Consider the following 25,949-nt stretch of genomic DNA (forward strand, 5'->3'; position numbering starts at 1 on the left):
TGAACTCATCCCAGCTTTATTTTCTCTGCAGGTCAGACACACAGGGATGGAACCAAGGTCTCCATGACAGCAACTCTTGGATAGAAAAGATCCTCATGAATCTCCTGTGGCAAAACCATCCCTGGGCAGGATCCATGGAGCAGGCAGGGACTGACAGAGCCTCCCTGGGACACAGGAATCAGTCCCTCCACAGGAATCCTTGCCTGCATCCACTGGGAATTCCTCAGACATTTATCACATTTTCCACACCAGCTCCAGCACGGGAGCAGTGTCTGTAGTGCAACATCTCCAGGTTTGGAGGGACCAAGCTAAGTCTGCAGTCAGATTTTTTCTAGGAATTGTACTCCTGAGGAACAAAGGGAAAAGGGGAGCGAGGATTTGATCTCAGTGTTTGACAACTTATTTCACTGAATGCTCATTGTGCTCTAGTCAGACACACTGCACTTCCTAGAAGGAAAAAGGAGATTTTGGATGATATTTAAACTCTGAGAGGTCCAAGGCAGTGCCTGAACCTCCCAACTACACAATCACCAACTGGTTAATGCCAAAATGTTCTATGTATTAAAAAAAAAAAAAAAAAGAAATTTACTATCATCTTTAATTTCTGTGACTCACAGCCCAGTGTCCTGAACCCTCTGGATGCAGACATTCCTGTCCGCACCAACACTTCCCATCAATCCTGTTTAATCTCACTGATTTGACGGAGAAAAAGGATCCTGACACTGCTTTCCAGATGCATTTCCAGGCACTGGCTCTAAAAAAAGGGTTATTTCTCTGAAATCCATCTGAAGCATGACAGGAGGAGGATGAAGCCAAGGCCATCTCGCTGCTCAGTGCCGAGGGTTTTCCGACCCCTTGGAAATCTTGTGAAATCTTGTAGTTAAGGGGGATCTTCCAGAGCCCAGGGTGTGGAGACCTGTGCTCTGCTGAGCTCACCTGGGCACAGGAATCCCATGGGATAGACCAGGCAGGGCAGCAGGAGAGATGAGATATGGCCAGGGAGGGGAATGAAGATCCCCAGTGCCACAGGGAGGGAAGGAGGGAGAGAAAACCCTGGGCAGAAGCCAGCAGCCTGTGCAGGAGCTTATTTCACCAGCGAGGTAAAGGGGAGAAGGTGACTGGCTTTTAACCCTGTCCCCAAAAGGGCAATGCCATGGCTCTGCCCTGTGCCAGAACCCCAGCAGGGCCAGGACAGCCCAGGTGCAGCCCAGTCTCTCCTCCCTCCAGCCAGGGCCAGGGCAGGACTCACAGCAGCTCAAGGGACCAAAGATGGGAACCTGCAGAGACACTTTATGAGCGTCTCAGAAATGGCAGGAAGGATCCAAACCTTCCCAAGTCACCCCCTGCAAAAGCTGCCTGCTCCAGGCAAACACCAACTGATAGAAATAAGGCCAGAAAGAGACAAAGCAGCTGAAATAAAGAGTTTGGCAACAAAGCAAATGTGGCCATCACACAGAGAGCCTGCCCTGGGTCCAAACAACTCCCTAAGAAAGGGCCTGCAAGCAAAGGGAAACTTGCATCCCAGAGGGATTTTGCCAGTGGAGGTTTCCAGAGGATTTGACACATTCCCCTGGCTCCAGAGAGGGACCTGCTCCACCTGAGCACCATGCTAGAGAGCCCAAGTGTGTGCCAGCTCCTGTCCTCTGGAAACCAAGGAAAATGAAACCTTTCCTGCTCCTGAGAAATTGAGACATGACTCTTTCTGTCCCAAGGCTGGGTCTGGCAGGAGCCTGGCAGAGGCACAGCTGGCTGAGCCCACTCCTGCTGCTCCAGCCCTTAACTAACCTCTGGCATTCCAAAGCCTTCCCAAGAGACACAGGGTCCATCTGCTCCTGCTGAAGCTGCTTCTTCCCTATGACTCCTTCTCCAAGACACACCTAAGACCCTGCAGGAGCAGGGACACCTGGAATTCCCCCATCCTGAGAGAGCAGTGCCCATCCAGGCACTTCCAACGCTGCCATCTCCTCATGGGCTCTGCCATCCCTCTGCTCTTGTCCAGCTTCCCAGACTCACTTCCAGCCAGCCCAGCTCCTGGGGAAGGAAAAAGCAGCACTCCCATGGCAGCAGCTGCCCAGCCTGCTGGGGGTCTCACTGTCACTAATCTGAGTGGCACTTGGAGCATTCCTTCCGTGCTCCCCCGGGGTTTGCTTTTAAGGACGATTTCTGTGGGTGTCAAGTGAAGGGCTTAAAGTCAGGCCCATCCCCTCCTCCAGCCTGGAGTTGTGCCTAAGAAAAACCAGCCCTGAGCCCAGCAGCTCTTCCCTGAATCCCTGTGAACCTCCACCAGCAGCTGCCTCTCCAGGCCTCCAGCGAGCGGTCAGCTCCCGCCGAGCTGCTCCGGGCTCCGTGTGGGAAGGGCTCCCCCTTCCTGCAGCAGCTCCAAGCCCCATCCCGAGCCCAGGCCGTGCCTAGGACAGCTCGAAGCCGGTGTTCATGCTGATGGCATAGCGCAGCTTCTCCCTCAGGATGCTCTTCTTGCTGTAGTTGGGGAGCTTGAGGAGGTTGAAGCACGTGGAGGAGGTCGGGAGGCGCCCGCCCGGCTCCTTCTTGCGGATGGTGAAGAAGCCGCGCAAAACGCTGCCCAGGGTGTCCCCCGTGTCCTGCAAGGGCACACAGCTGTCACCTCCCTCTATGGAACGGGGCAGAGGTGCCAACACAAAATCTGGCACTGGGAACAGGGAGAGCCACAGCCCAAAGCTCAGTTTCCCACCCGTCTCCAAAGAGTTTTGCTGGTAACTCAATGGCTGACATGGGCAGGGTGTGCAGGGAGACAGGTGGGACACAGGGAGATAACACAGCCCTGGAGGAACCCAAGGAATCCAGGCAGGAAAAGTCTGGAGCTGCTCTCTGTGTGTGCAGCCATGAGCATCCTTTTGGGGTAGGGCTGTTTCCAGAATCCCAGAGAGGTCTGGGTTGGAAGGGACCTTAAAGCTCATCCCATTCCAATCTCTTGACATGGGCAGGGACACCTTCCACTATCCCAGGTTGCTCCAAGTCCCATCCAGCCTGGCTTGGGACTCCTCCAGGGATGGGGCAGCCACAGCTTCTCTGGGCACCCTCTGCCAGGGCCTCACCAGCCTTACAGGGACTAAGTTCTCCCTGGTATCTAATCCTAACATCTCATCTTCCCACATTAAAGGTTTCCAGGTGGGAAGAAGGGGAGGAAGCTGGGCAGGGAATTCCCAAGCCCTGAGAGCAGGATGCCTACCTGGTCATCAGACACTTCCACACAGCGGATGGAGAAAGGAGGCTTGAGGTAGGCAAAGCCCAGAAGTGGAGGCCTGGAGCAGCTGGTGACAAACTGGAAAGAGCCACATGGTGATGATGGGAACACAACTGCCACACAGTGACACAATCCCAGCACTGCTGGGACTGGCACTGAGCACCCCCCAGTGTGTGTCTGACAGCCTTTGGGGAGTGCCACCTCTGCAGGGCCATTCATGGTGATACCACAGCATCCACAGAGCTCTGCTGAACACTTGCAGGTGTCAGGAATTCCGGTGCTCCTTCAAAGAGCATCCAGGTAACTGGAGAACAGCCCTGGCCCCACCACCCCAGATCCCAGCTGGGCAGGGATGGCTCCTCACTCACCTTGAGGAACATAGCTCTCTCCTCAGGGCTGAAGTCGTTGGCCAGGATGTCCCAGAGCCAGATGATGACACGGTGACTGCCATGGAATCCCCCGTAGTACACTGTGTGTTTCCTGGGGAGGGAAAGGCTCTGACAGGCCTGCCACTGCAGCAGGAGGGGCACAAGTGCTGGAAGAGTGGGATGGTTTGGAAGGGACCTTAAAGTTCATTTTGTTACACCCCCAAAATCCAGTAGTCCAGGTTGCACCAAGCCCTGTCCAACAACTGCCAGGGGTCACGGTTCACTGCTGGCACTGAGCCCCCAGCACTTCCAGGGCACTTGATCAGAGGAAAGGGAAATGCAGAGAGGAATTCTGCTCCCAGGAACCAATGAAAGAAAAGGCTAATTTGGGATGGGCCCTAAGGACCACATTCCAAAGCTGTTCCTCCAAGTAGGCGCAGCAGAAATTGTGACCAGCTCGCTGTCCTGCCACCTCCCAGGAGCTTTGCAAAGGAAAAGCTCAGCTCCCAGGCCAGATGAGGGATGCCCAGCAGCCCAAGCTGTCACTTACTTCAGGTCCTCGAGGTCGATCTCGGCGTTGTCCCCGGAGATGAGGCGCTGCAGCTCGGGCGCGGAGAACATGCGGATCCACTCGGGCTTGATGATGGCCCTGAAGCCGCCGATGAGAGCAGAGGTCTGGCTCTTGATCTGGGTGTGCATCCGGAAATGAGCCATCAGGTGGATGTAGCTGATCCTGGGTGTGAAAAATGAGTGGTTTAGGATTGGTTTTGGAGAACATGTGGCTGCACTCGGGCTTGATGATGGCCCTGAAACCGCCGATGAGGGCGGCAGTCTGGCTCTTGATCTGGCTGTGCATCTGGAAATGAGCCATCAGGTGGATGTAGCTGATCCTGGGTGTGAAAAATGAGTGGTTTATGATTGGCTTTTTGCAAATATTAAAATGAGTATTACATGTGTTATGTTGGAAAGTTATGCTGTGTTGATTTTTTTTAGTAGTGTGTTAAATATAGCTTTAGGTTGTAACAAAATGTTAAAATAGAAACTGTGCTACGTAGGATACTTTTTTTAAAGAAAGGACTAGCACCAGATAGCAGCCACAGGACACCTAAATCTTTCAGAGAAAGAGAATTTATTGCTCCATTATCAGGAGAAACGAACTTCTTCCTGCCTTGCTCAGCCATGAAGATGGCGTTAGGATGAAGAGGGAGAAGTTGACACTGACCAGACAGAATCCTGTGTTTGAATGGAATTTATGCATCATGTATGAGGTGTATGAATATGCAACAGGCTGCTGTTCTTAAGGGTTAATCCTCTGTTAAGGTGGGTCCTTTCTCGGGCTTATTTTGCCCAGAAAAAGGTACCCGGACTGTCCATAACTCTTTGTTTTTATTGTCTCATATTGTCCTAATCCAAATTGTCATTACTCTAATTATATTGCTATTTTTATAACCATTTTATTATCATTGAACTTTTAAAATTAGAAAAAACAAGTGATAGGCATTTTTCACACTGTGGGACAGGCAGGTGCCACGGGGGACACGGAGCTGACAGGGGCACACATCACCCAGCACTGAATTGGCCCTGATGTCCTTCTCCAGCCCCAAAAGGGCTGGGACAGCCTGGTCAGGGTTGTACTTCTCCCTCCAGTCCCTGCTTGTTATTTAAGCAGATGATGTTTTTTTACCTCCTTCCCCACTCTGGGACTCTGCTCATTTCTCAGAGCTCCTGCCCAGCTCAGGGACTAATTGGCTTTAATAACTCCTTGATCAACCTTGGCTGGACACAGATCCAACTCCTTTTAACAGCTCATCTCTCCTCTAGGTCTGACCAACAACTCACTGGGCTGTGCTGCCCCATGGCTGGAGAAACACCACACCAAAACCATGCAGCAGATTCCCACCTTCCTGCAGCATGTGGGAAAGGTGAACTTGTTAGAGAGAGGCTCTTCCTCTTCTCACCTCCAGGCAAAAGACCTGAACTTGCTGATTCTTCTTCAGCAGCTCCCACAGAGACCCCACCTCAATTCCACTGCCTGGGTTTTTGGCAAGGTCACCCCAGCATCCCCAGGCAGAGCTGTTTCCAGATTGCTGCCATTCCCAACACTTCTGCTCCCTCCCAACCCTCAATTTGGGTGCAAAAGCTTCAAATTTCTGCTATAAATTACTAGAGCAGCATCAGGACTTTCAACTTTTTTCCCTGAGCTGACTTGTGACAAGCCAGAGGAAAAGCCTTTCAAATGCAAACTCCCTGGCCAGAGCTGGAGAAGAGAAAAGCCTGGAAACATCAGACTGCAAAAGCACAGATCCAGGTGGGATCCAGCTTCCATTTGTCAGGAAAGAGATAACAACCCCCAGATCACCAGTTCAAACACACATTTGCTTAATAGATATTTCATTCTGCTTTTATGAGCACTGAAGGGGATAGGGAAGGGGAAAAAAAAAAAGGAACAAAAAGGTGGGGTTGGTTTTCAGGCTCCGGAGTTGACATTTCTGATAACGATCTAAAAGCCGGTTATCTGTGAAAACAGCCCCGGGGCTCGGTGTCTCCTCTGATTTCCTGGCTCTAAAGAACGACTGTCGAGTACATTTGAATTCAGCACTGTCTGCTCGGAACACGGTGCTTTATACAACTGCCACATGTTATCATTCTGAGGAGATCTGTCTGCTCCAAGGTGTCTTTGAGCATCTGTGCCCTCTGTGTTCACGACTGTGTGCCTGAATTGCTTTGAATCCATCTGTCTGTATCCATCACCATCATTAAATCCTGCAAAATCTCCCTGACTGGGTGCCTTTGACCTCAGAAGTGCTGTTTCAAGAAGTAAATTGTCAATTTTTATTTTGCAAATCAAATTTAATACAATTTCTGCCGATGAACTGTAACCAGAAAATTCTATTAAGATATTTATGTGCTCCTTCTGCTCCAATCTATCTCAATTCATTCCAGATGCAAGCCCAAGGAACCAGAATAAAGTATTGTGCAGTGGTGACCTTAAAAATCTAATTGCTGTACTTACTTATTTTCATTGGTAACAGGAATGGTCTTCCCTCCAGGAACAAGTTCATGGCAAACCAGCTGAGGGAAGAAATGATTGGATTGCTAATTACTGCCTGGAACCACATTGGAAGGAAATGCCATGCTAAGCTGTTACCTCCCCATAAAACATTTATTTTTACAATAAAACAGCAGGATTTAAAATTTAAGTAATAATCCTGCTCCTGCCTTGAACCAGTTTCACTTAACTATGAACAGAGTAATTGAACAGTAGGAGCTGCAGCTCTCCCACCAGTGGAGCCAGCCCTTCTCCAAGGAAGCCTCCTCTGCAGTCTGATCCATCACTGCTGAACCACACACAAATCAATTCCAAGAGCCCTGGGGGACTGTCACAATCCCAGAATCCAGAGGCTGAGCAAGCTCAGAGAGCTCAGCCTGACAGCACAACCCAGAGCTGGCTGAGCCACAGGTCTCATGCAGGAGCTCTGTCCCTCCAGCTGTGCACTCCAGGCAGGAAGGCAGAGAGCCAGGAGGGATCTCCCAGTGCCTGGTGGTCTCCTCCAGCTCAGGACCCTCTCCAGGTGCTGCCTGCAGAGTCCCCACTCCTCTTTGCCCAAGCTGAGGCAGCACATCCTCATTCCCACTTTACAGAGGCCTCTGTGCCTCGGCTCCAGGTGAATCCCAAGGTCAGACTGAAGGCCAGCACAGGGAATGAGCTCAGCTGTGACATGGCTGTGGCTACAGGGACACAGAGCTCAGTCAGAGTGACCCCACCTGGCTCCTTCAGCACGACCAGAGCACTGGGAAAACAGGAGTGCCTGGGTTATTTTTAATCTCAGTGAACCACAGCCTTCAGTGTCTCATTGCTGGGCTCCATATCCTGCTCCTACCTTCATTTTTCACGTGGAAGAACCCTCCAAACTGAAACCTCAGCAATCCTGAGGCAGCAGCAGGTGTCCTCCATGGCTCCCCATGGAATTTGCACCACAACACTGCCAGCAAAAAGCATTTTTTATCTTATCTCTTTCCAGATTTTCCAGCTCTGCACACACAACTTCACAGGGCTCAAGTGCAACCAAGTACCTCCAAGTCTTCCTAAGGGACTGCCAAACAGCTTTTCATTCTCTAGGCCAAGAGGCCTCCTGATACACTTGGGAGTTTCCCTGACAGAAACATCTATGCGTGAAGAAAAGGAATTTCTCCCTATTTACAGGCTCTTCTTTTAAGAGGGGAACATCAGTTAGGCAGAGGAAGCATTAAACATTTTTTCAACCCTGGAAGAAAAAAAATTAAGGGTCAGAGGGGAAGCTTTTCTGGTGGAAAAAGCTGTTTTCTGCCCACAGGTAAATATTGAATCCCATGGCTGAGTTCAGAGAAGCTGAGAGGACAAAACAGAGGTAAGGTCCAAAAAAATCAGTGAATAAAAACCTACCTGACCCATCACATCTTCATCATAGGACAGTGTCAAGCCCAGGTCACTGATATCACCATCATAACGCTGGAGAACAACAGGGAAGAGGGGGAAAAAAGGTCAGGGCTCAGCAGCAGAACCACCAGTCACTCCCAGGTTCTAACAACAGGCAGCAATCAGGGAGGTGAATGACAGGAAAATTATTGCTCCAACCTTAATTGAAGTGAGATTTTTATAGAACTCTGAGTCCAAGGAGGGCAGTTCATCCACGGAGCTGTAGAAGACACTGTGGTGGTGCCCAAGGAGCTGACTCAAAAAGAAGGAAGCAAATGGCACATCCACAACTATTCCCTGTGGACAAGAAGAATTCACAGGTAAGGTCCTGCCACACACTTGTGGTTGTGGCATCTTTGGTTGCCTGCAAGGCAGATCTTGTGATGTGGAACAAGTGCAAAGAGCACTCTGCAAGGCACCAAAATCAGCTACAAACCCAACATCCTCTTAAAATCCATTAATTAGTAAGGCAGGTGCAAAAAGGCACTTGGGAACTCCATGTGTTCTTTAAAAGAACTGCATTACATGGTTTGAAGTGAAAGAGGGGAAATTTAGTGAGATACATGGAAAAATCCTTCCTGTGAGGGAAGTGAGGCCCTGGCACAGGTTGCCCAGAGAAGCTGTGGCTGCCCCTGGATCCCTGGAAGTGTCCAGGGCCAGGCTGGATGGGGCTTGGATCAACCTGGGATAGTGGAATATCCCCTGGGAAGGGGATTGGACTAGAAAGTTCCCTTTCAACCCAAATCATTCTATCGCAGTCATTCTGTTATTTCATCCTCCTTTTTGCCTCATGTCCCTTTGAGGTATCCACAAATGGATGTTTGTAAGGTGGAACACCAAAAAAACAGGCTGGTGTTCCAGCACCATGAGGAACAATCAAGGCACAAGCCAGGTTTTACCTCCAGGATTATTTTTAATACATGCCTAAAGAAACTAAAGCCTGTTCCACTAAGAGGATCTTTATCCAAGCCATTTTTCCAAACTCCACTCTTCAATAAACCCCCCACAAGAAGGACAGATGCCCTCAAAGGCACCATCACTGACAAGATCCCAACCTGGTGCTCCTGGCTCACCTCATACACAGCCTTCCCAAGCATCTTCCCCACAAACTCAAAGAGCTGCAGGTAGTTCTCATGGATGTAGGATGTTGGGGATGGATACAGCCTCTCATCACCACTGGTGGTCTGCACAAAGAGATAAGAGCCCAGTGAGCCAGAATGGCTTTGCCTGCACCAGGTCACCTCAGGTGGCACCTGTGTCCTACCTTGAACAGGTTCAGTGCAGGGTCAAACACTTTTTTAATGATCTCTTCCAGGAACTCTTTGAAGACCCCATCTTGATCAATACCAGCCTCATCAACCCCCAGGTCATTCACAAACTTCACCCTGATCACTCCCTTCATGGCGTTCTGGGAAAGCTGCCGGAGCTGTTCGTACCCATCCTACAGAGAGCAGAAAATCCAGAGAGAGACACGTGAAACACCCACCCAGAGATGCAGCAGAGACAGGACACAGGCCCACCAAAGAAATCTGAATTTGTCATATGGTCTTGATCTCAAAAAACCAGCATTTTCCAAGTCAGAATTCCAGGTTTGCAGCAGCCTGAGCTGAACGAGGGTCCAGCATTCTTCTGGAATGTCAGTTCTGGGAGTGGGTCCCTCAGCAGTCACAGAGAAGGGAAAATCACACCCTCTGCCTGGTTTTGTCAGGCCAGGCTGCTGCCCCGTGGGCTGGCTCGTGTCCCTCACCTCGAGCATGCGGGAGCGGCGGATGGTGATGTGGGTGACGTGAGGGGACGCCGAGCTCGTCTCCACCAGCCCCAGCTTCTCCTTCTCCTTGGTGACCATGTTCCGGAAGAGCAGCACCCTCTGCAAAAAGAAAACAAATGGACAATCCATGGGGATCCCCATCCTGCAGGGCAGCAGGGATTTGGGAGGCTCCTGACATACAGAACCACTGCTGGTTGTCCTGATCCCAGCTATTCCCAGTGGTGCCACTGTCACCCACTCACTGCATGCAGCTGCACACACACATCAGTTCTGTCTCAACACAGAGATCAAGGCATTTGAAGGAAATGCACTAGGAAGGGGTGAGGACACAGATCAGTCCTCTCTCAGCGACAGAAATCAAGACATTTAGAGGAAATCTATTGGGGAAGGTGAGGATGAAGCAGAAGACTTATTCTGCTGGCATTTCAAAATAAGCTTCATGTCACAAAATGCTCCAGACATGTGTCCCTCCCACCCCAATGGTCACCCAGGCTACTGATTCCCTGCCTCCACCCTCTGCCCCCATCCCACTCACGTTCTTGTGAGGAATGACATGTGGGATGTACTGCAGGAGCAGCTGGGCTCGTTTCTTGTCCTTGTCCAGCTCCTGGAAGAGCACGCTGGGTTTGAGGTCCCTTGACAAAAAAAGGCAGAGATTCAGAGATCCCTGAGAAATACCGAGGTGTGGGAGAGAGGGAACAGGCAGTGATTCCAAAGATGACTGAAGTGCTCAGTGTCCACACTAAGAAGGTAAAAGGGGCCAGGTACACCCAAGCTCTTGGGTGCTGAGTCAGTTTCCAAAGCTTCACCTAAACCTCCCACCACAGAGAAAAGCACAACACGAGGGGTGTCCCTAACTGCAAACACAGGCAGCAGTTTCACCTCGATTCCAGAGGCAGAATGCCAATAAGGAATCCCAAATCAGGCTCCCCAGAGGATGTGGGGCAGTGGGACAAGCCTGCAGCTGCCCAGGATCCCTGCCCAGGGCCACTCACTTGCGCAGCCAGTGATCCTCAGGAGCAAAGCGCCGGCGACAATCCCGCTCGTAGAGCACCATGAGCCAGCCATGCACAGAATGGAACAGCTCCAGGGTCTCCCCTCGGGCATTCTCTGCACAAAAGGAACAAGGCAGCAAAGTCCAGGCACCCTTGGCACCAGCAGGAGTCACACCTTGATTATCCTCCCCACAGTTACAGCACTGGGGTGCTTTCCTGACCTGCACGGCCTCTGGAGGGAAGGATGTTGTGCCTCTGGGAAGGGAGATGGTCTCTTCTTTAAACAGAGCTAATCAAAGCCATCTCATTTCACATCAGAGCTGGACTATCTCAGCTAATTACCAGAGAGCTGAGCTCTACCCAAATTATACCAGCAGAGAGATTCACAGCAGATTCTACAGAGACCCAAGCAAGCTGCTCCGCCTGGTCACAGCACTGCCCTGCTCTTGTCCAACACATGGCCCAGCCTTGCTAAACCTCATCTCTGCCAAAAACCAACATGCCCATCATGTCTGTTACACAAATCCTTACTGGAAATAGGGAAGTGCTCTGGGTTTGGCACAAAGCATGATCGTGGCATCTGGACATCAAAAGACTGGGACATATTCCCACATTGAAGTGCTTTTTGTGCCAAGGAATAATTAGCAGAAGCTTCAAATTCCAAAATTAATGCCATTTGTGGTTCTATGAGTAACATCAACTCAATCTACTAAAAGCACTCACCTACAATTCCATCCCAGATCATCTTAAACACAAAGGAATTCAGGAAAGAGGAGATGGTCACCAGCTCTTCCAGTTTGAATGAAATCTGCTCTTCGTAGACCTCGATGTCATCCAGAATCCTGTCAGAGCAAACAAATGCAAATGCACAAGTGTAAATTTAATTCCCTGTTGAAATTTTCATAAAGGCACATTATCCTTTAGCAGCAGCTCTTATTTCTATGACAACTGACACCCATGAGGATCTAAAGTCATAAACAACCAAACCTTATTTATGGATTTTGACTGATAGCAGATCCTAACAGAAGATGGTATGAGAGGCTGAGATACAAGCAAAGTCAGTGTTTCAGGCTTAAAAAACCCTTTTCCATTCCCAAGAAAATTTTTGCCTCATTCAAGAGGAGAGAATTGTCTCTAGTGACCAGCAAGGGCAATTCTCCACCCCCTTTCCCATCTTTTGTGTTGTTTCTTTTCCCCCTCCTGCCCAGTTCTGGCACCAGCTGCAAGCAGCACATGGCTGAGGGAAAAAAGTTATTTTGAAGCCTTTTATTTTTCAGGAATCAACCCCAAAAGCTTGCTGCTTTACCCTGCCTACTTATCTTCATGAAGAGACATAAAACCTTAAATGTTTCTCTTGAACCTGAAGGAACACAACAGGTCCATGTCACAAATCCAGGGATCCCCATCCATGAGCTACCTACGTGATGAGGTGACGGGAGCAGTCACAGAAGAGCATCAACATGGCCAGCAGCCTCTTGGATTCCTCTGTGTCGTTGTTCAAACACTCCAAAAAGAGTTTTAACCCTCCCTGTGGTCCCAGCTCACAGATGAAAGCCCACAATTTGGGCAGCAGATCATCCAGGTAAGTGAGACCTATGAAAATATAAAGTGCACCCAGTAAAGCTCATTCTGCTGCTTGTGAAAGCTCAGAGAGGTGAGACTTGAAGCTGAAAGAGCCTTTTGCAAAGCAGAAGAGGAACATGAGCATCCCATTTGGCTCCCAAGCCTGTCTGCATTAAAAGGAGAGGGACAATCACCAGGAAAGCACAAAAAAAAACCCCAAGCTTTTAGTGAGGCATCCTTTGCACATCTTGAACCTTTCCCCCCTAATTCTTTTGCAGCTTTAGAAAATAATGAATTCTGTGATCCCATATCCCCCTTAGGGATGAGAACACAACAGGGCTGCACCTATGCTCACCACAAAGCACCCAAAGTATGGACTCACTCCCTGCTCTACCAATCAGACCAAAACAGTGATCTCCTCCTCCACCCCTTCCCAAGACAGGCAATTTGTTCTCAAGATGTATGAAAGCATTCAGTGTTCCCACCACAGAAAGATTAATATTGCCAGGCTCCCCCAAAAACCCTGACTCAGGCTGAAGATTGAGAGGGAGTAAGCAAGGTTTCATGAGAGGAAAACTTGCTTTAATTTGTATTCTTGAGAGTTTGTGCTTGATCAAATGGTGCTGAATGTTATTGATCCCACGGATGATTCAGGATGGAACAAGCCTTCCCCAGCCAGTCAATAACCTGTTGGCAGTGATAAAACTCCCAACAAATCAACAGAAATAAGAAAATCTCTTTTTTTTTTTCCTCACCACTGGAAAGGATTTGAGCATCAGGGAGGTGGCCTGACCTGTGAGGATCTGCAGGCGGATCTGGGTGAGGGTGGTCAGGGTGGTTTGGTACAGGACACAGATGCTGCAAACCTTCTGCACCTCGGCAGAGTCCACGCGCTTCCCTCCCACCGGCTTCAGGATGTTCCGGACTGAGGCCGACTTCTGGAAAGCTCTCTTGAACAGGTCTGGGGGCAGAAACACAGGAGGAATGCCAGAATGCAGGGGTAGATGGGATTTTGGGAAGGAACCCTTCCCTGTGAGGGTGGGGAGGCCCAGGCACAGGGGCCAAGAGAAGCTGTGGCTGCCCCTTGATCCCTGGAAGTGTCCAAGGCCAGGCTGGATGGGGTGTGGAGCAGCCTGGGATAGTGGGAGGTGTCCCTGCCCATGGCCCCAAATCCCTTCCAATTCACACCATTCCACAGTTCTATACAAGCTTTACAGGACAAGGTGAAAAGAATGAGCTCTAAATGCTCTTCCAACCCAAACCACTCATGATCCACAGTCCTGACTGCAGCAAATAATGACCACAGGATGCTGTGTTATGAGCAACAACTAGAAAATATCAGATTTACAGTTATCTTATCCCAAATCCTTTTCTGCAGAACCACCACACCTCACAGGTGCAGGATCCAGCTACACCTTGCTTTCCACATGGGAAGCTGAGCTCTCATCTTCCCTTGGAAGTTTTAAGTTTTGCCAAAAGCACTTCAGCTACTTGAGAAAGCGATGAAAAGAAACTGCTAAAATAAGCAAATATTTTTCTAACACTAAAGAAAGAGACTTGCCCCAGGTCACAGAAGCATTCCAAGGAGGAATTACAAATAGGAGGCATCACACCTTCACCTAAGCAGCAGCAGCTGCTGCTGCAAGTAATTATTCAAAGCTTTTGGCATAAGTGGAAAAGTCAAAGCCCTGCAAGTCAGGGAGAGAGATCCATGTAAACACACATACAGACAAAAAAATCCCCAAACCCTCCAGAACTGACTTTTCATAGGAAGGCTGTTCTGAGGGGCGATTGGCTGTGCTGGCAGCTGAGCTATCTCCTGATTTTCCAGCAGTTTCTTGCTGAGCACATCATTGAAGAGGATCCGGATCATGTGGACCCCCCAGAGGTGCTGCAGCTGCTTGGTCAGCAGGGGCATGGACTCGTTCAACCTGGAAGACAGAGCAGGGGGACAGCTTAGAAGGCAGCTTGGAATAAAACACCAGGCAGTGATACTGATCCATTTAGCTCATAATCCCAACTGGAATATGCACCCACCCATAGAATAGTCTGTGGAGGAATGCTACAGTTTATTGTGCAGCTAGAACTTGAAATAGCTGAGAAATTATTCTCACTGTTCATCTTAAAATATACAACACTTTGCAACATATAAAAAAATTTAAAATAAAAGGAGAGGCTTCATCATTTCTCCCAGGGAGGTCCTTCCCACTCACCCATAATCCACAGTCTGTGAGAACCAGCCCAGCACAGGGTGCCAGTGGGTGAGGTTGGATTTCTTCTGGGACACGTACTTCTGGCAGTAGGAGAGCATGTGGATGAGCACCCCCACAAAATGAGCTGTCTCCTCCTCCAGCACCTGGTCATTCAGGGAGCCCAGGAACACCAGATTGCCTGGAGGAAGGACCAGCACAGCAAGGCTTAAGGAGGAAGAGATGGTGTGGGACAGGGGTTACAGATGAAGAGAATCCTCTCCCAATCTCAGGAGAGGATTTGTGTCAGCAGTGATCTCAGAGGCCACCCTGCAGGAAGCCATTTCCAGCACACATCAACCCTGAGGTGACATGTCCCTTTGGCCACCTTCCCACCAACACCTTCTACAAACTACTAGAAGCTACAACCCAGGGTTATCTGAGAGTCCCAACTGGTAATCCTGTTACTTTTGCAGAAATGTGAATTTAAATTTGTAGCAGCATTTAGGGGAGGGAGATCCAAGTCTGCCACATTCCAAGACTTGCTCAGAGTCCAAATGAAAAGCTGGCAGACATGATGCATGACATGGATACAAGAGCAAATCTCTGGCCCTTCTTCCCTTTGCAAAGGTCTAAAATCTTCTCTGTAACATCCAAAAATACACCTCAGTCATTATTTAGATATAATTATCAAAATAACAATTAAAAATTATGAGTCGGAGGCACCTCTGCCCCATGAAAAAAGAAGATCTGAACCAAGACTCTTTTTCAAACCCAGCAGAAGAGGTGGAGGTGCTCACCCAGCAAGCAGAGGGTGTGACTGCCCTCCAGGCACACACACACATCCCGGCACTGCGACTCCCGGCTCAGGAACAGGATGAACTTCCGGAAGAGATCGTGGGATTCCATCACTGCCAGGCGCTGGAACACAGCATGGAGGGGCCACTGAGCCTGGGAAGCAGCACAGCCCCACTCCTGACCTGCCAGCAGCACTTGGCACTGGCTTTTCTTCCCAAATAAAGCAGCAAGTTGAGGCTGCTTTAGTGTCAAACACTCTGCCCCACAGAATGTTTGACACGGAGCTGGGCTGGGAAACAAAACCTCTGGCAGGTGAACAGGTCATGCTGGAGATAGAGCCAGACCTTTGCAGTGTTCTGTCTGCAAGAACACAGGATTTGCCCATTTGGCACAAAACCTGCCTGTCTGCACCAAGCAGACTGAATTGGATTAGTGGGCAGCACACCTGTCACCCACAGAGAGCCTCTGCCACCCAAAAGGGTGATTTTGGCTTTGGCTCTGTCTGTGGTTATGGAAAAGGAAGAGCAAGGACATGAAAAATTCAAGCTGTGGGTCATATATGCCTTTATTATTTATTTATTTAGGTATTTGAGGGCAGATCAGCCCATCATCTCACTGGTGTTAACAACTTCTGCATTAGAAATCCAGAGTATTTGTAAGGCTTTCACAACAGAGAACTGAAACAGGCAAAGAGAAATGCCAAAGCTCTGTTCCAAGAGCTGGTAAATGGAATAACAGTGGCCTGGTGTGATAATCAGTACTCTGAGATCACCCACTTACCTCAGGGGTGAGAGTAGCAAGGTGAGTCATTATAGCAGGCACAGACATGACATGGATCAGGAAGGACCTCAGCAGATTGTCTGAGAACTGTGCAGCAACCACAGGGCTACAGAGAGAGAGAGACTTCAGAGCTCAACCCAACCTGGGAAAGCAACACAGCCTCCAACTGAGCCATCCAGAATTGAATCCTGGGAATTCCCCCAGCAAGAACCACAGACACAGGGAATGGGTTGGGCTGGAACTTAAAGCTCAGCCCATCCCACACCCCTGCCATGGGCAGGGACACCTTCCACTCTCCCAGGCTGCTCCAAGCCCTTTCCAACCTGGCTCTGAAGCATCCCAGGGAAAAGAACATTCCCTCACACCTCTGTTCTCAGAGCAAGCTCATCCTGAACTGAACTGCACCCTCAAGTTTAGGCTCACACTGATTCCTGTCCCAAAGCCACTCTAATCTAAAAAAGGGTGACAGCAAAATGAGCCATTTGCCTAAAGCAACTTCTTTCCTCAGGGTGATATTCTCAATGGCACAAAACCACTGAAAGAATGAGAAGAATGAAAGAATGAAAAGTCTTGAAAAAAAACAGTAAAAAGAGACAAGTTTGGCTGCAAATCCCCCAGGCAGCTCCAGCTGACTCACCGCAAGGCCAGGGAGAAGATGGCAGTTAAGGAACCTTTGGACAGGGAAGGTCTGGATCTTGCCAAGCCATTAGTTAGCAAAATCTGGAATGGAAAAAATACATCAAAATATAAAAACTCTGTAGAACTCAGAAAAAAAATACTATTACTCCTGAAAGACATTAAGGTTATTTAATGCAGAGAAAAAAAACATCAGAGCAGCCTAAAATCCAGTTCTTACAAGTTGTTTGGCAGAACTAGAAGGGCTTCAGGTTAATAATGGCAGAAGAGACATACTGCAATGAAATCAGACACTCTGCAGGACTTATTTCCCTAGAACTTGTGCTCATAGGCTTTAAAAATTAACAGGCAAGGCTCAGAGTTTGGTAATGTAATTCTTATTTAAAAGATTCATTACATCAGTTCCTTTTCCCAGCAGAGCAGCAAACAAACCCAACCAATACAATGTGGCAGCTGCAAAGTCTGGCAAAATTATGTAGGACTTGTCCCTGTCCATCTCATGATGAGGTGATTGAGCAGGATTTTGGTTCAGCACCAGTGACAGAAGGGGAAGGGTGAATTTGGTCTCAGGTGGGGACACTGAGAACTTTTACTTGAGAAACTTGAGAGATTTTTGCTTTGCTTGAGAAAAATATAATCATGCACAAATCACCAGCAGCTCATCCCTGAGAGCCCAGCACAGACCCAAAGAGCTCCTCAGGAGAGGGGCACAGGCAGGGCTGGGGCTGGTTTGGGTGAAGCTGGGGCTGTGGCAGCTCAGACTGACCTGCAGCACGGAGTAGAAGCCCTTCTGGTTCAGGTGGCCCATGATGTTGGCACAGATGTGGTTCATGGCAGGTCTCAGGGTCTCACCTTTGGGTTAAAGCACTGATGTCACTCCCACAGCACCACTGCCCCACTCTGAATCCCCCACAGGAAGGTTTGTCACTGCCCAAGCCCTCCTGGCCCAAAGTCCTTGTCCTTCTACACAAAGCCATCATTCTGGCAGCATTTCACACTGTATTGTTTAGGCTCTAAGAGTCTCATTTCCTCCCACTACTTGTCTGCCTTTTCTACACCTATTTCCCACAAAACCCCAGAGCTAAGAGCACATTCCCTTATCCTCTGAACACTTTTTGTGTGGGGGTTTTTGGAATATTATAAAAATGCTGTAACAACTGTTGGTGTCCTAAGGGAAACATCCTAATCCCAAAGGGAAGAGTCTAATCCCAAGGGAATCCTTGTTTTGGGCAAACACAGGAGCAGAATGAATCTTTGTGACAACCAAGGTGCAGAAACAGAAACCCAGAACAGTTTGGGTTGGAAGGAATGTTAAGGATCATCCCATCCCAAACGCCTGCCAGGGGCATGGACACCTCCCACAATCCCAGGCTGCTCCAAACCCTCTCAACCTGGCCTTGGACACTTCCAGGGATGGAGCAGCCACAGCTTCTCTGGAACTTGTGCCAGAGCATTCAGCAGATTTTAACACCAAGTCCCAAATCAGCGGCTTAAAGATTTGGATGCACCAACCTTTTCCCCGGAGGATTTTCCAGGTGGAAGTGTCTGTGAAGGTGACCAGCATTGTGAGGTGCAAGTTCACCAGTCTGGAGTCCTGCAGGATGTCAGGCTGGGATAACAAACAGCAGAGTTAACAAATCCACTGAGCCTTGTACCAAATGCAGGGAGAGAAAACACAAGAATAGTCCTTACCTTGAGTTGCTTGAGGAATTCACAGCAAAACCACAGGATGTCTTTGATCTGTTTGATCCAGAGGAGTGTGAGGTCCTTGGAGAGTGCCAGTGACACATACCACACCTGAGCAAGGGGGGATGCACAGAGGGATCAGGGTTTGTGCTACTGCTGGGCAGAGTTTGGGGACTGAACCCAGCAGTGGGACCAAGATGCTCCTCTCCCCAAACTCCCAAATCACCCACCCCAGAAACCAAGTGTCCTTCAACTCCCGTGGTTGCACAGAATAAAAATATCCCAGGAATACTAAAGGACTTGTCCAGACTTTCCCTGTGGAATCTCCACAGTGCTCAAGGGCTTCTGAAAGCTAAAAATTACATATGAGCAAAGAGAGTTAAAAACAACCAGCAAGCCCTCCCCACTCCAAACCAAACCCCCCTGCTGACCTTGGGCTCATTCTCCACATCCATGCTGTTCAGGATACAACGGCACAGCTTTTCAAACCTCTGGGAAAATCCAAAGGTAGGATTAGTTCTAACTACAGGAAGGGTTGGAAAAGCACGAAGAACAGCTCAGCAGAGGGAGGAAGATCTCTCTGCCTCAAATCAGCAAATGTTCCCAGCACATTCCCTACAGGAATCCTGATGGCTCCTTCCTGGGAGCACACATCACACTGTTGCTGCTGTGCAGGATTCCATCCTTGGGAACACAGGGCTTTTTTGGGGTGCTGTACCTACAGAAAACTGCATTTGAGCACAAATTTCCATGGGACTGAGATTAAAAAATCCCTCACTGCTGCTGCCATTGGAACACAGCTTTCCATCTTCCAGCTGGTTTCCTTCCAGTCAGCCCTCACAGCCTCCTGGGATGATCATTTCAGGGCTTCAGTCTGAACCCACAAGTTCAGGGCACAGTGAGAAAAGCTGCTGAGGGACAAACAGCCTTCCCTGTGCCAGCACAGATCTCTGGGAGCTGTCCCAATGTACCTGCCTGGGGAACTGGGGTGTGCCAAAATCCCCAGGCACTGCTCAGCTCCTGCAGCTGGCACAGTCACCAGGAAAAACATCCATTAAAGGATGCCCCAAATTCAGAACCACTGCTGAAAAATTCAAGGCTTCTCCTGTTTCAATCCTTCAGGAAGGGCCAGCAGTCAGAGAGAACATTGCTGAAGGCAAAATATATTGTAAGAACCCCCAGGATCACTGGGTAAGGAATTAAACATATTTAACCTGTCCCCAAAAGCATGGGAGGATGTCAGGGCAGTGTCCTCACCTCCTTGTCCTCCTTGGGATTGAACACAAACAGCAGCTTCCTGGCAATCCTGAACACAGACAGGGCACTTCTTTTACTTGAGCCACATTCATTTGTCCCAAAGAAATCCTCCACCTCTCTCCTAGCACAGAGGGAAAAACAAAGAGTTAAAAAGCAATCACAGAGCAAAGAATTCCTTCCCTGAAGAGCCCCACCAGGAAGATGGAGAGAAAGGTCTGGAATGACAGGAAAAAGGGGAATGGACTCAAACTGACACAGCACAGGGTTAGATGGGATATTGGGAAGAAATCCTTCCCTGTGAGGGTGGAAGAAGCTGTGGCTGCCTCACCCCTGGAAATGTCCAAGGCCAGGCTGGAGCAACCTGGGCTAGTGAAAAGCGGCGAGGGGTTTGGAATGAGATGAGCTTTAAGGACCCTTCCAAACCAACATATTGCATGATGCCATGAATGCCACACACCTGATGTCCCTCTGCAGGCGACAGCGACACAGAAACCTCCTGACCAGAGCCTGGAGCTGCACTGCTGCCCTCTCCCTCTCCTTCAGCTCCCGCCGCTCCTCCCGCGCCTGCCGCGCCTTGTCCAGGAACTGCGCCCTGGAGGACTGGCTGGCACTGAACATGGCTGGAGGGAGCAAAGGATCCTCACAGCAAACACCTGGAAAATCAAAGCAGAGTGGAAAAAACACTCAGAGAAGGGCAGTTCTTGGCTCCCTGCAGGGGAGGGGAGAAATTGACAGCAGAGGGAAAAGTGGGATGAAAAAAACCCCCAGTGACTGTCACGGGGCTGCAGCAGGGACACAAAAGCACTGGCAGGGAATCCTTCCAGCACAGCCCACAGCCTGCTGCAGGCTGGGAGGTTTTAAATGGGAAAAATAAACAAATCAGTGGTTTTGACACTGTGCTCCACCTCCCCTCTCCAGCCTCTGTTCTTTTCTTGGTAACAGATAAGAACAACTCCCCAGCAGGGACAGGAGGCAAAGGGCACAAGGGACACTGATTTATTGCTTTTCACCAGATAAAACACCCAGGGCCAACCAGAGCTTTATAAACAGCAACAAAGAACTCACCTGAGGGGTCACTTCTTCAAGGGAAGCGTGTGATGCTCATTCACACACGCACATGATCCCCATCCAGAGGCTTCGGGCAGCTCCTGCATGGACAAGCACATTCCCTGCCGCTGATTTGGGCACTTAGACCTTCCCTCCGCAGTTCCGAGTCCTTTGGACCCGATTTACCCCTCCCTGCACCCGCAAGGAAAACGGTAAGTGGGAGGAGAAGCAGCACCGCGGCTCGGCGGCAGTCACCAGAACAGGCAGCTGGAAGGGAGGGACAACTCCGTGTGTGACAGCACGGAAGGACAAAGCGACCCGGGCCGCCGAGGACCACAGCAGGTGCCACCCCCGAGTAGGACCCGAGAGCCACCCAGAGCCCTGGAGCTGGGCTGCAGCTCCCAGGACTCGCCCAGGGCGCAGCCACAGAGCCCCCTCAACCCCTCTGACAGCTCCCGCATCCCTCCCGCAGCCCCCGTTTGCACCCCCAGCCTCCCTGGGCCCAGGCTCCCACCGCGCCGCTCACCCCGCCGGGCCCCGCCGCTGCCGGCAGCCTCCTCGCAGCCCCCAGGCGCTCACCCTCGTCCCGGCGGACACCGGGCCGGGCGGGCCGGGCCGAGCGGCCCCGGAACCCCCCGGTCCGTCCCGGTTCCCCTGCCCAGGCCGCGGCCGCAGCCCCCTCCTCGCCCCCGTGTCCGCGCTCCCCGTCCGGCCGCCAACCCGCCCCGCCGCTGCCGTTCCGCCGGCCCGCTCACCGGCTCGGCGCAGCGAGAACAGCCAGCCCTGCGTCCCGGTGATACCGGGAAGGTCGAACCGAGCCGGGCCGAACCGGGCCGGGCCAAGCCCGTGAGGCGGCAGCGCAGCGCGGCAGCAGACGAGGGGGCCCGGCGGGCCATCGGACGGGTTTGGGGGCGCACCCGGGCGGCGCCGGAAGCGAAGCCAGGGGCGGAAGTTCCCCGCCCGGCGCTCCCGCTCGCTCGGTCCGAGGGGCTCGGTCCGTTCATGGTGAGGGGGAAAGGGCGGCGCGGGGGACGGGCCCGCAGGGCGGGGATGCGCTCTGGTCCTCGCGAGGGAGGAGGGGCTGGAGGGGTGAGGGGCTGATGGGAGCGGGGGAATGGGGAGGGGGTGTGAGCTGCGGGGCCTCGGCGGGGCAGGGGAAGTTGAGGGGGCTCCGGCCCTCGGAGGTGGGGGGGTTAAAGGACTCTGGGTTGGGGGGCTTAGGGCCGTGGGAGGGCGACTGAGAGAGGCGGAGGGCCCGGGGATTGCGGGTACGGTCCTGCCCGGGAGTGCGTGCGGGGGCCGCTGCCCTGGGGAGGGGTCGGGATGAGGATTTGGGGGTTCGGCCCCCGAGAGCGGTGCGGGTGTTGAGGAGCGGCAGCCCCCAGGGCCGGGCTGGGCCAGCCGTGAGGTTGGAGAGAGGGGTCCCAGGTCTGATCCCTGGTCACGGTCCGGTTTGCGCGTGTCCCGTCCCTAGCGTGGTTTGGGGACGGCAGGGCTGCGATTTGGGGTCTCTCGGTGGTGGGATCGATCCCCTCTGGTACCGCCAGCCCATTTCTGCCCAGGCTGGGCTGTTCTGGTACTGGAGGGAGCTGGAACCTGAGCTGATGTTGCTGCCGGTGATGATGGGATCACCTCCAGACCATCCCTGCCCCTCCTGCTCTCTCTCCTGTGCCGCACAGCTCCGGCTGCTTTGGGAGTTTCATGGCGGTGAAGCAAAAATCCTTCGGTTCGGCTCATCCCGGAGCCGTGGGAGCTGGAGGAGCAGGGATGGAGGGGGTTCATTATCCCACCCTGTCCCATCCAGAGGAAAGGAGGCTCCAAGTGATTAAGGATTTATCGGCTCTGGGGGCATTTGTGGTGTGCCAGTGTGACCTCGGTGACAAGGAGGTGACAGGAATGTGGCTGGAGGCTGCTGTGTCCAGCTGGATTTTGGTGCTCTGAGCAGTGTGGGAGGGCAGATAGGAGCAGGAAAAGCTCCTGTGTGCTCCAAGGGAAAAAAAGCCTTGAAAACCTGCAGATATTCTGCATCTTAGCACTGGGGAGTCTGTTGATTTCTGCATTTGGACTCGCAGGAATCATCTGCTCCACTTGTGTGTGTTGGGAATTGCCCAATTCCATCCCAGATTATTGATGGAGTAAGAGCTTTAAGCTGTGGAGTTGAGTAAGAAATGAAAGCAGTTGTTGTGGGAAAGCGTTGGCTTTGCAGTGCAAAACCCAGCTCAGCATTCCCAGGGCTTTTCCCCGGGAAAAAAACCGGGGGCTGTGTCCACGAGTGTCCTTCAGTTCCTGAGAGTGAAACATTTAAAACACTTGAGAACTTCACACAGAGAGCCAGGGGAGGAGCCGAGGTGTGAAACACCCGGTGGGAACGGAGTGTCACACTGCCAGGGTGGGAATTGTTCCTTTGAGCTGGGAGGTCCTTCCTTGAACTGGGAGCTGCTCCTTTGAGCTGGGAAGTCCTTATTTGAAGTGGAAAGTTTTTCCTTGAGCTGAAAATTGCACTCTTGAAGTGAGACCTCCTCCCTTGAGCTGGGAAGTCCTCCCTTGAGCTGGGAGATCCTCCCTTGAGCTGGGGGCTGCTCCGTTGAGTTGGGAATTGCACTCTTGAAGTGGGCCCTCTTTCTTTGAGCTGGGAAGTCCTTCCTTGAGCTGGGAGGTGCTCCTTTGAGCTGGGGGCTGCTCCGTTGAGTTGGGAATTGCACTCTTGAAGTGGGCCCTCTTTCTTTGAGCTGGGAAGTCCTTCCTTGAGCTGGGAGGTGCTCCTTTGAGCTGGGAACTGCTCCCCTGAGCTGGAACTCCCTTCCTTGCAGGAAGAGATGTCGGGAGAGAGCGTGGTGAGCTCAGCAGTGCCGGCGGCCGCGACGCGCACGACGTCCTTCAAGGGGAGCAGCCCCAGCTCCAAGTACGTGAAGCTGAACGTGGGGGGAGCCCTGTACTACACCACCATGCAGACCCTGACCAAGCAGGACACTATGCTCAAGGCCATGTTCAGCGGGCGCATGGAGGTGCTCACGGACAGTGAAGGTAAGGATTGGGATGTTCCTGGTGTGCTCCACGTCCTTCCTGGGCTGGGAAAGTCACAGGGGTCATGGGAGGGTCAGGGGAGCTTCTGTTTGTAAGGTTGGAAGGATGGAGGATCTCTCCTGGATTGGGATTGTTCAGCCTGGACAAAAGGCAGGTTTGGGGTGACCTGATTGTGTCCTTCCAGTGCCTGAAGGAGCCACAAGAACCACAAAGAAGGAATATTTATAAGGCCCTGGAGTGGCAGGACAAGAGAATAGGTTTGGATTAGATATTGGGATGAAATCTTTCCCTGTGAGGGTGCTGAGGCCCTCAGCACCCTTTGGCACAGGGTGCCCAAAGCAGCTGTGGCTGCCCCATCCCTGGAAGTGTCCAAGGCCAGGTTGGACAGGGCTTGGAGCAGCCTGGAATAATGGGAGGTGTCCCTGCTCATGGCAAGGAGTGGACTAAATAATCTTCAATCTCCCAACCCAAACCATGCTGTTGTTCCATTATTCCACAATTATACAGCTGGGAAAAATGTGAAACAAAAGACAAGGGTGACCTGAGTGGTTGCCTGAACAGCAGAAGGACACCAAGAAGTGCCAAAGGTCCTGTCTGGCCCAGGTGACACCTGGAGCATCTTTTCCTTTCAGAAATCTGACATTAAAGCTCTGAAGTCCATAGAAAAAGGTGGAAATAGTGATCAGGAATCTTTGAGTTGGGACTTGTGTGTCCTCTTGGAAGATCAGAGTGCCATTCCCTCTTCTTGTCTCCTTGCTTATAAATAAAATATAAAACATGCTCTGAACATAGGTATAAATGAGTTAAAAGCTAATTTTTTTAGATTATACAATTTTCTTGGGGGACTCTTGACAGCTGAGCTCCCTCAAACAGAACCAGTTGCAGAATTTTAAGAAAATTTGGAATTTTATCTCCACGTTCCCACATTGTGGGCGTGCCAGAGTTTAATTGGAAGCTCAACTTTATTTTCACTCTGATGTTTTACCCATAACAATATTTAAGAAACTTTGTCTTTAACTGCAGCCTCTGCAAAGCTGAGCCTGGAGGTTCAAACACCTCCCTTGGGATTAGTTAATTATTATTTGAAAATTTTGTTTGAATTTGCTGAAAATACAGAAAATATTTTCCACAGGGTGGACTGAGTTTTGAGTGCTTTAAAATAGTCTGTTTAGAGGTTTATGATAAGCTTTCCTGAGATAAAATGAAGTGGATTTGATGGGAAAAAATGTAAAAATACAGCCTGATTAGCTGAATATTCCTGCTTTAGCCAGAAGTTTTATGTTTAAGCTGGGGAAAACAAAGCTGTGTTGTTCCATGTGTAATCCTAGCCCAGGATAAAGCAGGAATGTGGATGCTGTGATTTGGATCAAAGGGTCTCTGGGATACTTATCCTGGACACAGACCATAGAGGTTGCATTGAAAAAGTCAGTCTGTGGGTCAAATTTGGAAAAAAAGTCAAATGGGAATCAACACTGGGTCCAGTTGAAAACCCTGTCAAATGGGAATCAACACCTTGACTGGGAACACTGGAGGAGTGGAAATGTTGTGAACATTCTCCCTTTGCTAAATTTGGGGTGGGTCTTCCTGTCCCTCCCTGAAGCTGCTGTGCTGAATTTGATAATTCCAGAATTCCTATGGTTGGAAATGGATTGGAAATTCCAAATTCATTTTGGAAACTCACCCTGGCCTGATCTCAGTGTCCTGGGCAGGTACAGGAGGGTTGGGACATGCCAATCTCAGGGCTCAGAGGCTCTGGAAGTGCAGGTGCTGTTTGCACCCCAAATCTGAGGATAACCACAGTTTCTCCCACTAAAATCCCATGTTTGGGATGTAAAATCCCAAGTTTGTTTTGCTGTGACTCCCACAGTGTGTGTGTGGGATTGTTCCATGGAACCAGTTTGTGTTTTAAGAGGAATTTGATACTTCCTGTATGTTGTAACACAGACACTCCCATTGCAGCAGTTCTTGCTTTATCTCCCCTTGCCTGGAAACTGGGACAATAGCACTGGGGCTGCTAAAGGAAACACTTTTTATCTGGAATTCTTCAAAATCCTCCTAATTGGTCCCACCCAAAACCTGGCACCAAACAAGATGTTTCTTAGGAAAAGAAGCCAGGCTTGGGGAGCAACTGGAAGGAGTTGGGTTTAAGCAGTCTGGAA

General features: G+C 50.7%; 2 protein-coding genes across 7 annotated transcripts in view; one reads left to right on the forward strand and one right to left on the reverse strand.

Moving 5' to 3' along the window:
* UBE3B (ubiquitin protein ligase E3B) lies at window positions 1–21,665 on the reverse strand. 3 transcript variants are annotated; one of them, XM_050980443.1, is made up of 28 exons: window positions 21,522–21,665; window positions 20,785–20,867; window positions 20,177–20,372; window positions 19,720–19,840; window positions 18,894–18,953; window positions 18,469–18,573; window positions 18,289–18,385; window positions 17,543–17,628; window positions 16,778–16,860; window positions 16,141–16,246; window positions 15,363–15,483; window positions 14,587–14,764; window positions 14,135–14,304; window positions 13,167–13,334; window positions 12,232–12,403; window positions 11,534–11,652; window positions 10,811–10,925; window positions 10,351–10,450; window positions 9,795–9,914; window positions 9,312–9,488; window positions 9,121–9,231; window positions 8,207–8,344; window positions 8,015–8,080; window positions 6,605–6,663; window positions 4,142–4,324; window positions 3,592–3,703; window positions 3,209–3,301; window positions 1–2,600 (listed from the first exon to the last, which is right to left on the reverse strand). In XM_050980443.1, exons 3-28 carry the CDS (start codon window positions 20,335–20,337, stop codon window positions 2,409–2,411), a joined length of 3,213 nt encoding a protein of 1,070 aa, XP_050836400.1. In that variant the 5' UTR covers window positions 20,338–20,372; window positions 20,785–20,867; window positions 21,522–21,665; the 3' UTR covers window positions 1–2,408. The 3 variants fall into 3 exon arrangements, with proteins under 3 accessions (XP_050836400.1, XP_009090651.1, XP_050836399.1); XM_009092403.4 differs by lacking the exon at window positions 21,522–21,665 and adding an exon at window positions 21,346–21,483; XM_050980442.1 differs by lacking the exon at window positions 21,522–21,665 and adding an exon at window positions 21,293–21,439.
* KCTD10 (potassium channel tetramerization domain containing 10) overlaps window positions 20,887–25,949 on the forward strand; it is a 13,602-nt gene continuing 8,539 nt past the window's right edge. Inside the window, exons 1-2 of one of the 4 annotated variants that reach the window (XM_018916647.3) lie at window positions 20,887–20,978; window positions 23,577–23,790. In XM_018916647.3, the coding sequence (XP_018772192.1) occupies window positions 23,583–23,790 (208 nt within the window). In that variant the 5' untranslated portion in view covers window positions 20,887–20,978; window positions 23,577–23,582. Of the gene's footprint in view, window positions 21,109–21,663; window positions 21,772–23,576; window positions 23,791–25,949 lie in introns of those variants that run through there. The other 3 variants (XM_018916648.3, XM_009092404.4, XM_018916646.3) reach the window with 3 other exon arrangements.

Source organism: Serinus canaria, chromosome 15 (assembly GCF_022539315.1).
Source record: "Serinus canaria isolate serCan28SL12 chromosome 15, serCan2020, whole genome shotgun sequence".
Classification (NCBI taxonomy): Eukaryota; Metazoa; Chordata; class Aves; order Passeriformes; family Fringillidae; genus Serinus; species Serinus canaria.

What these genes read in the sequence shown, in the direction of transcription:
- UBE3B (XM_050980443.1), bottom strand. Translation starts at nt 20,337, where the DNA reads ATGTTCAGTGCCAGCCAGTCCTCCAGGGCGCAGTTCCTGGACAAGGCG. An exon ending in ATCTTCTCCCTGGCCTTGCG is followed by an intron (nt 16,247 to 16,777) that starts GTGAGTCAGCTG and finishes CTCTCTCTGTAG; the next exon opens with CCCTGTGGTTGCTGCACAGT. An exon ending in ATGAAGATGTGATGGGTCAG is followed by an intron (nt 6,664 to 8,014) that starts GTAGGTTTTTAT and finishes TTCTTCCCTCAG; the next exon opens with CTGGTTTGCCATGAACTTGT.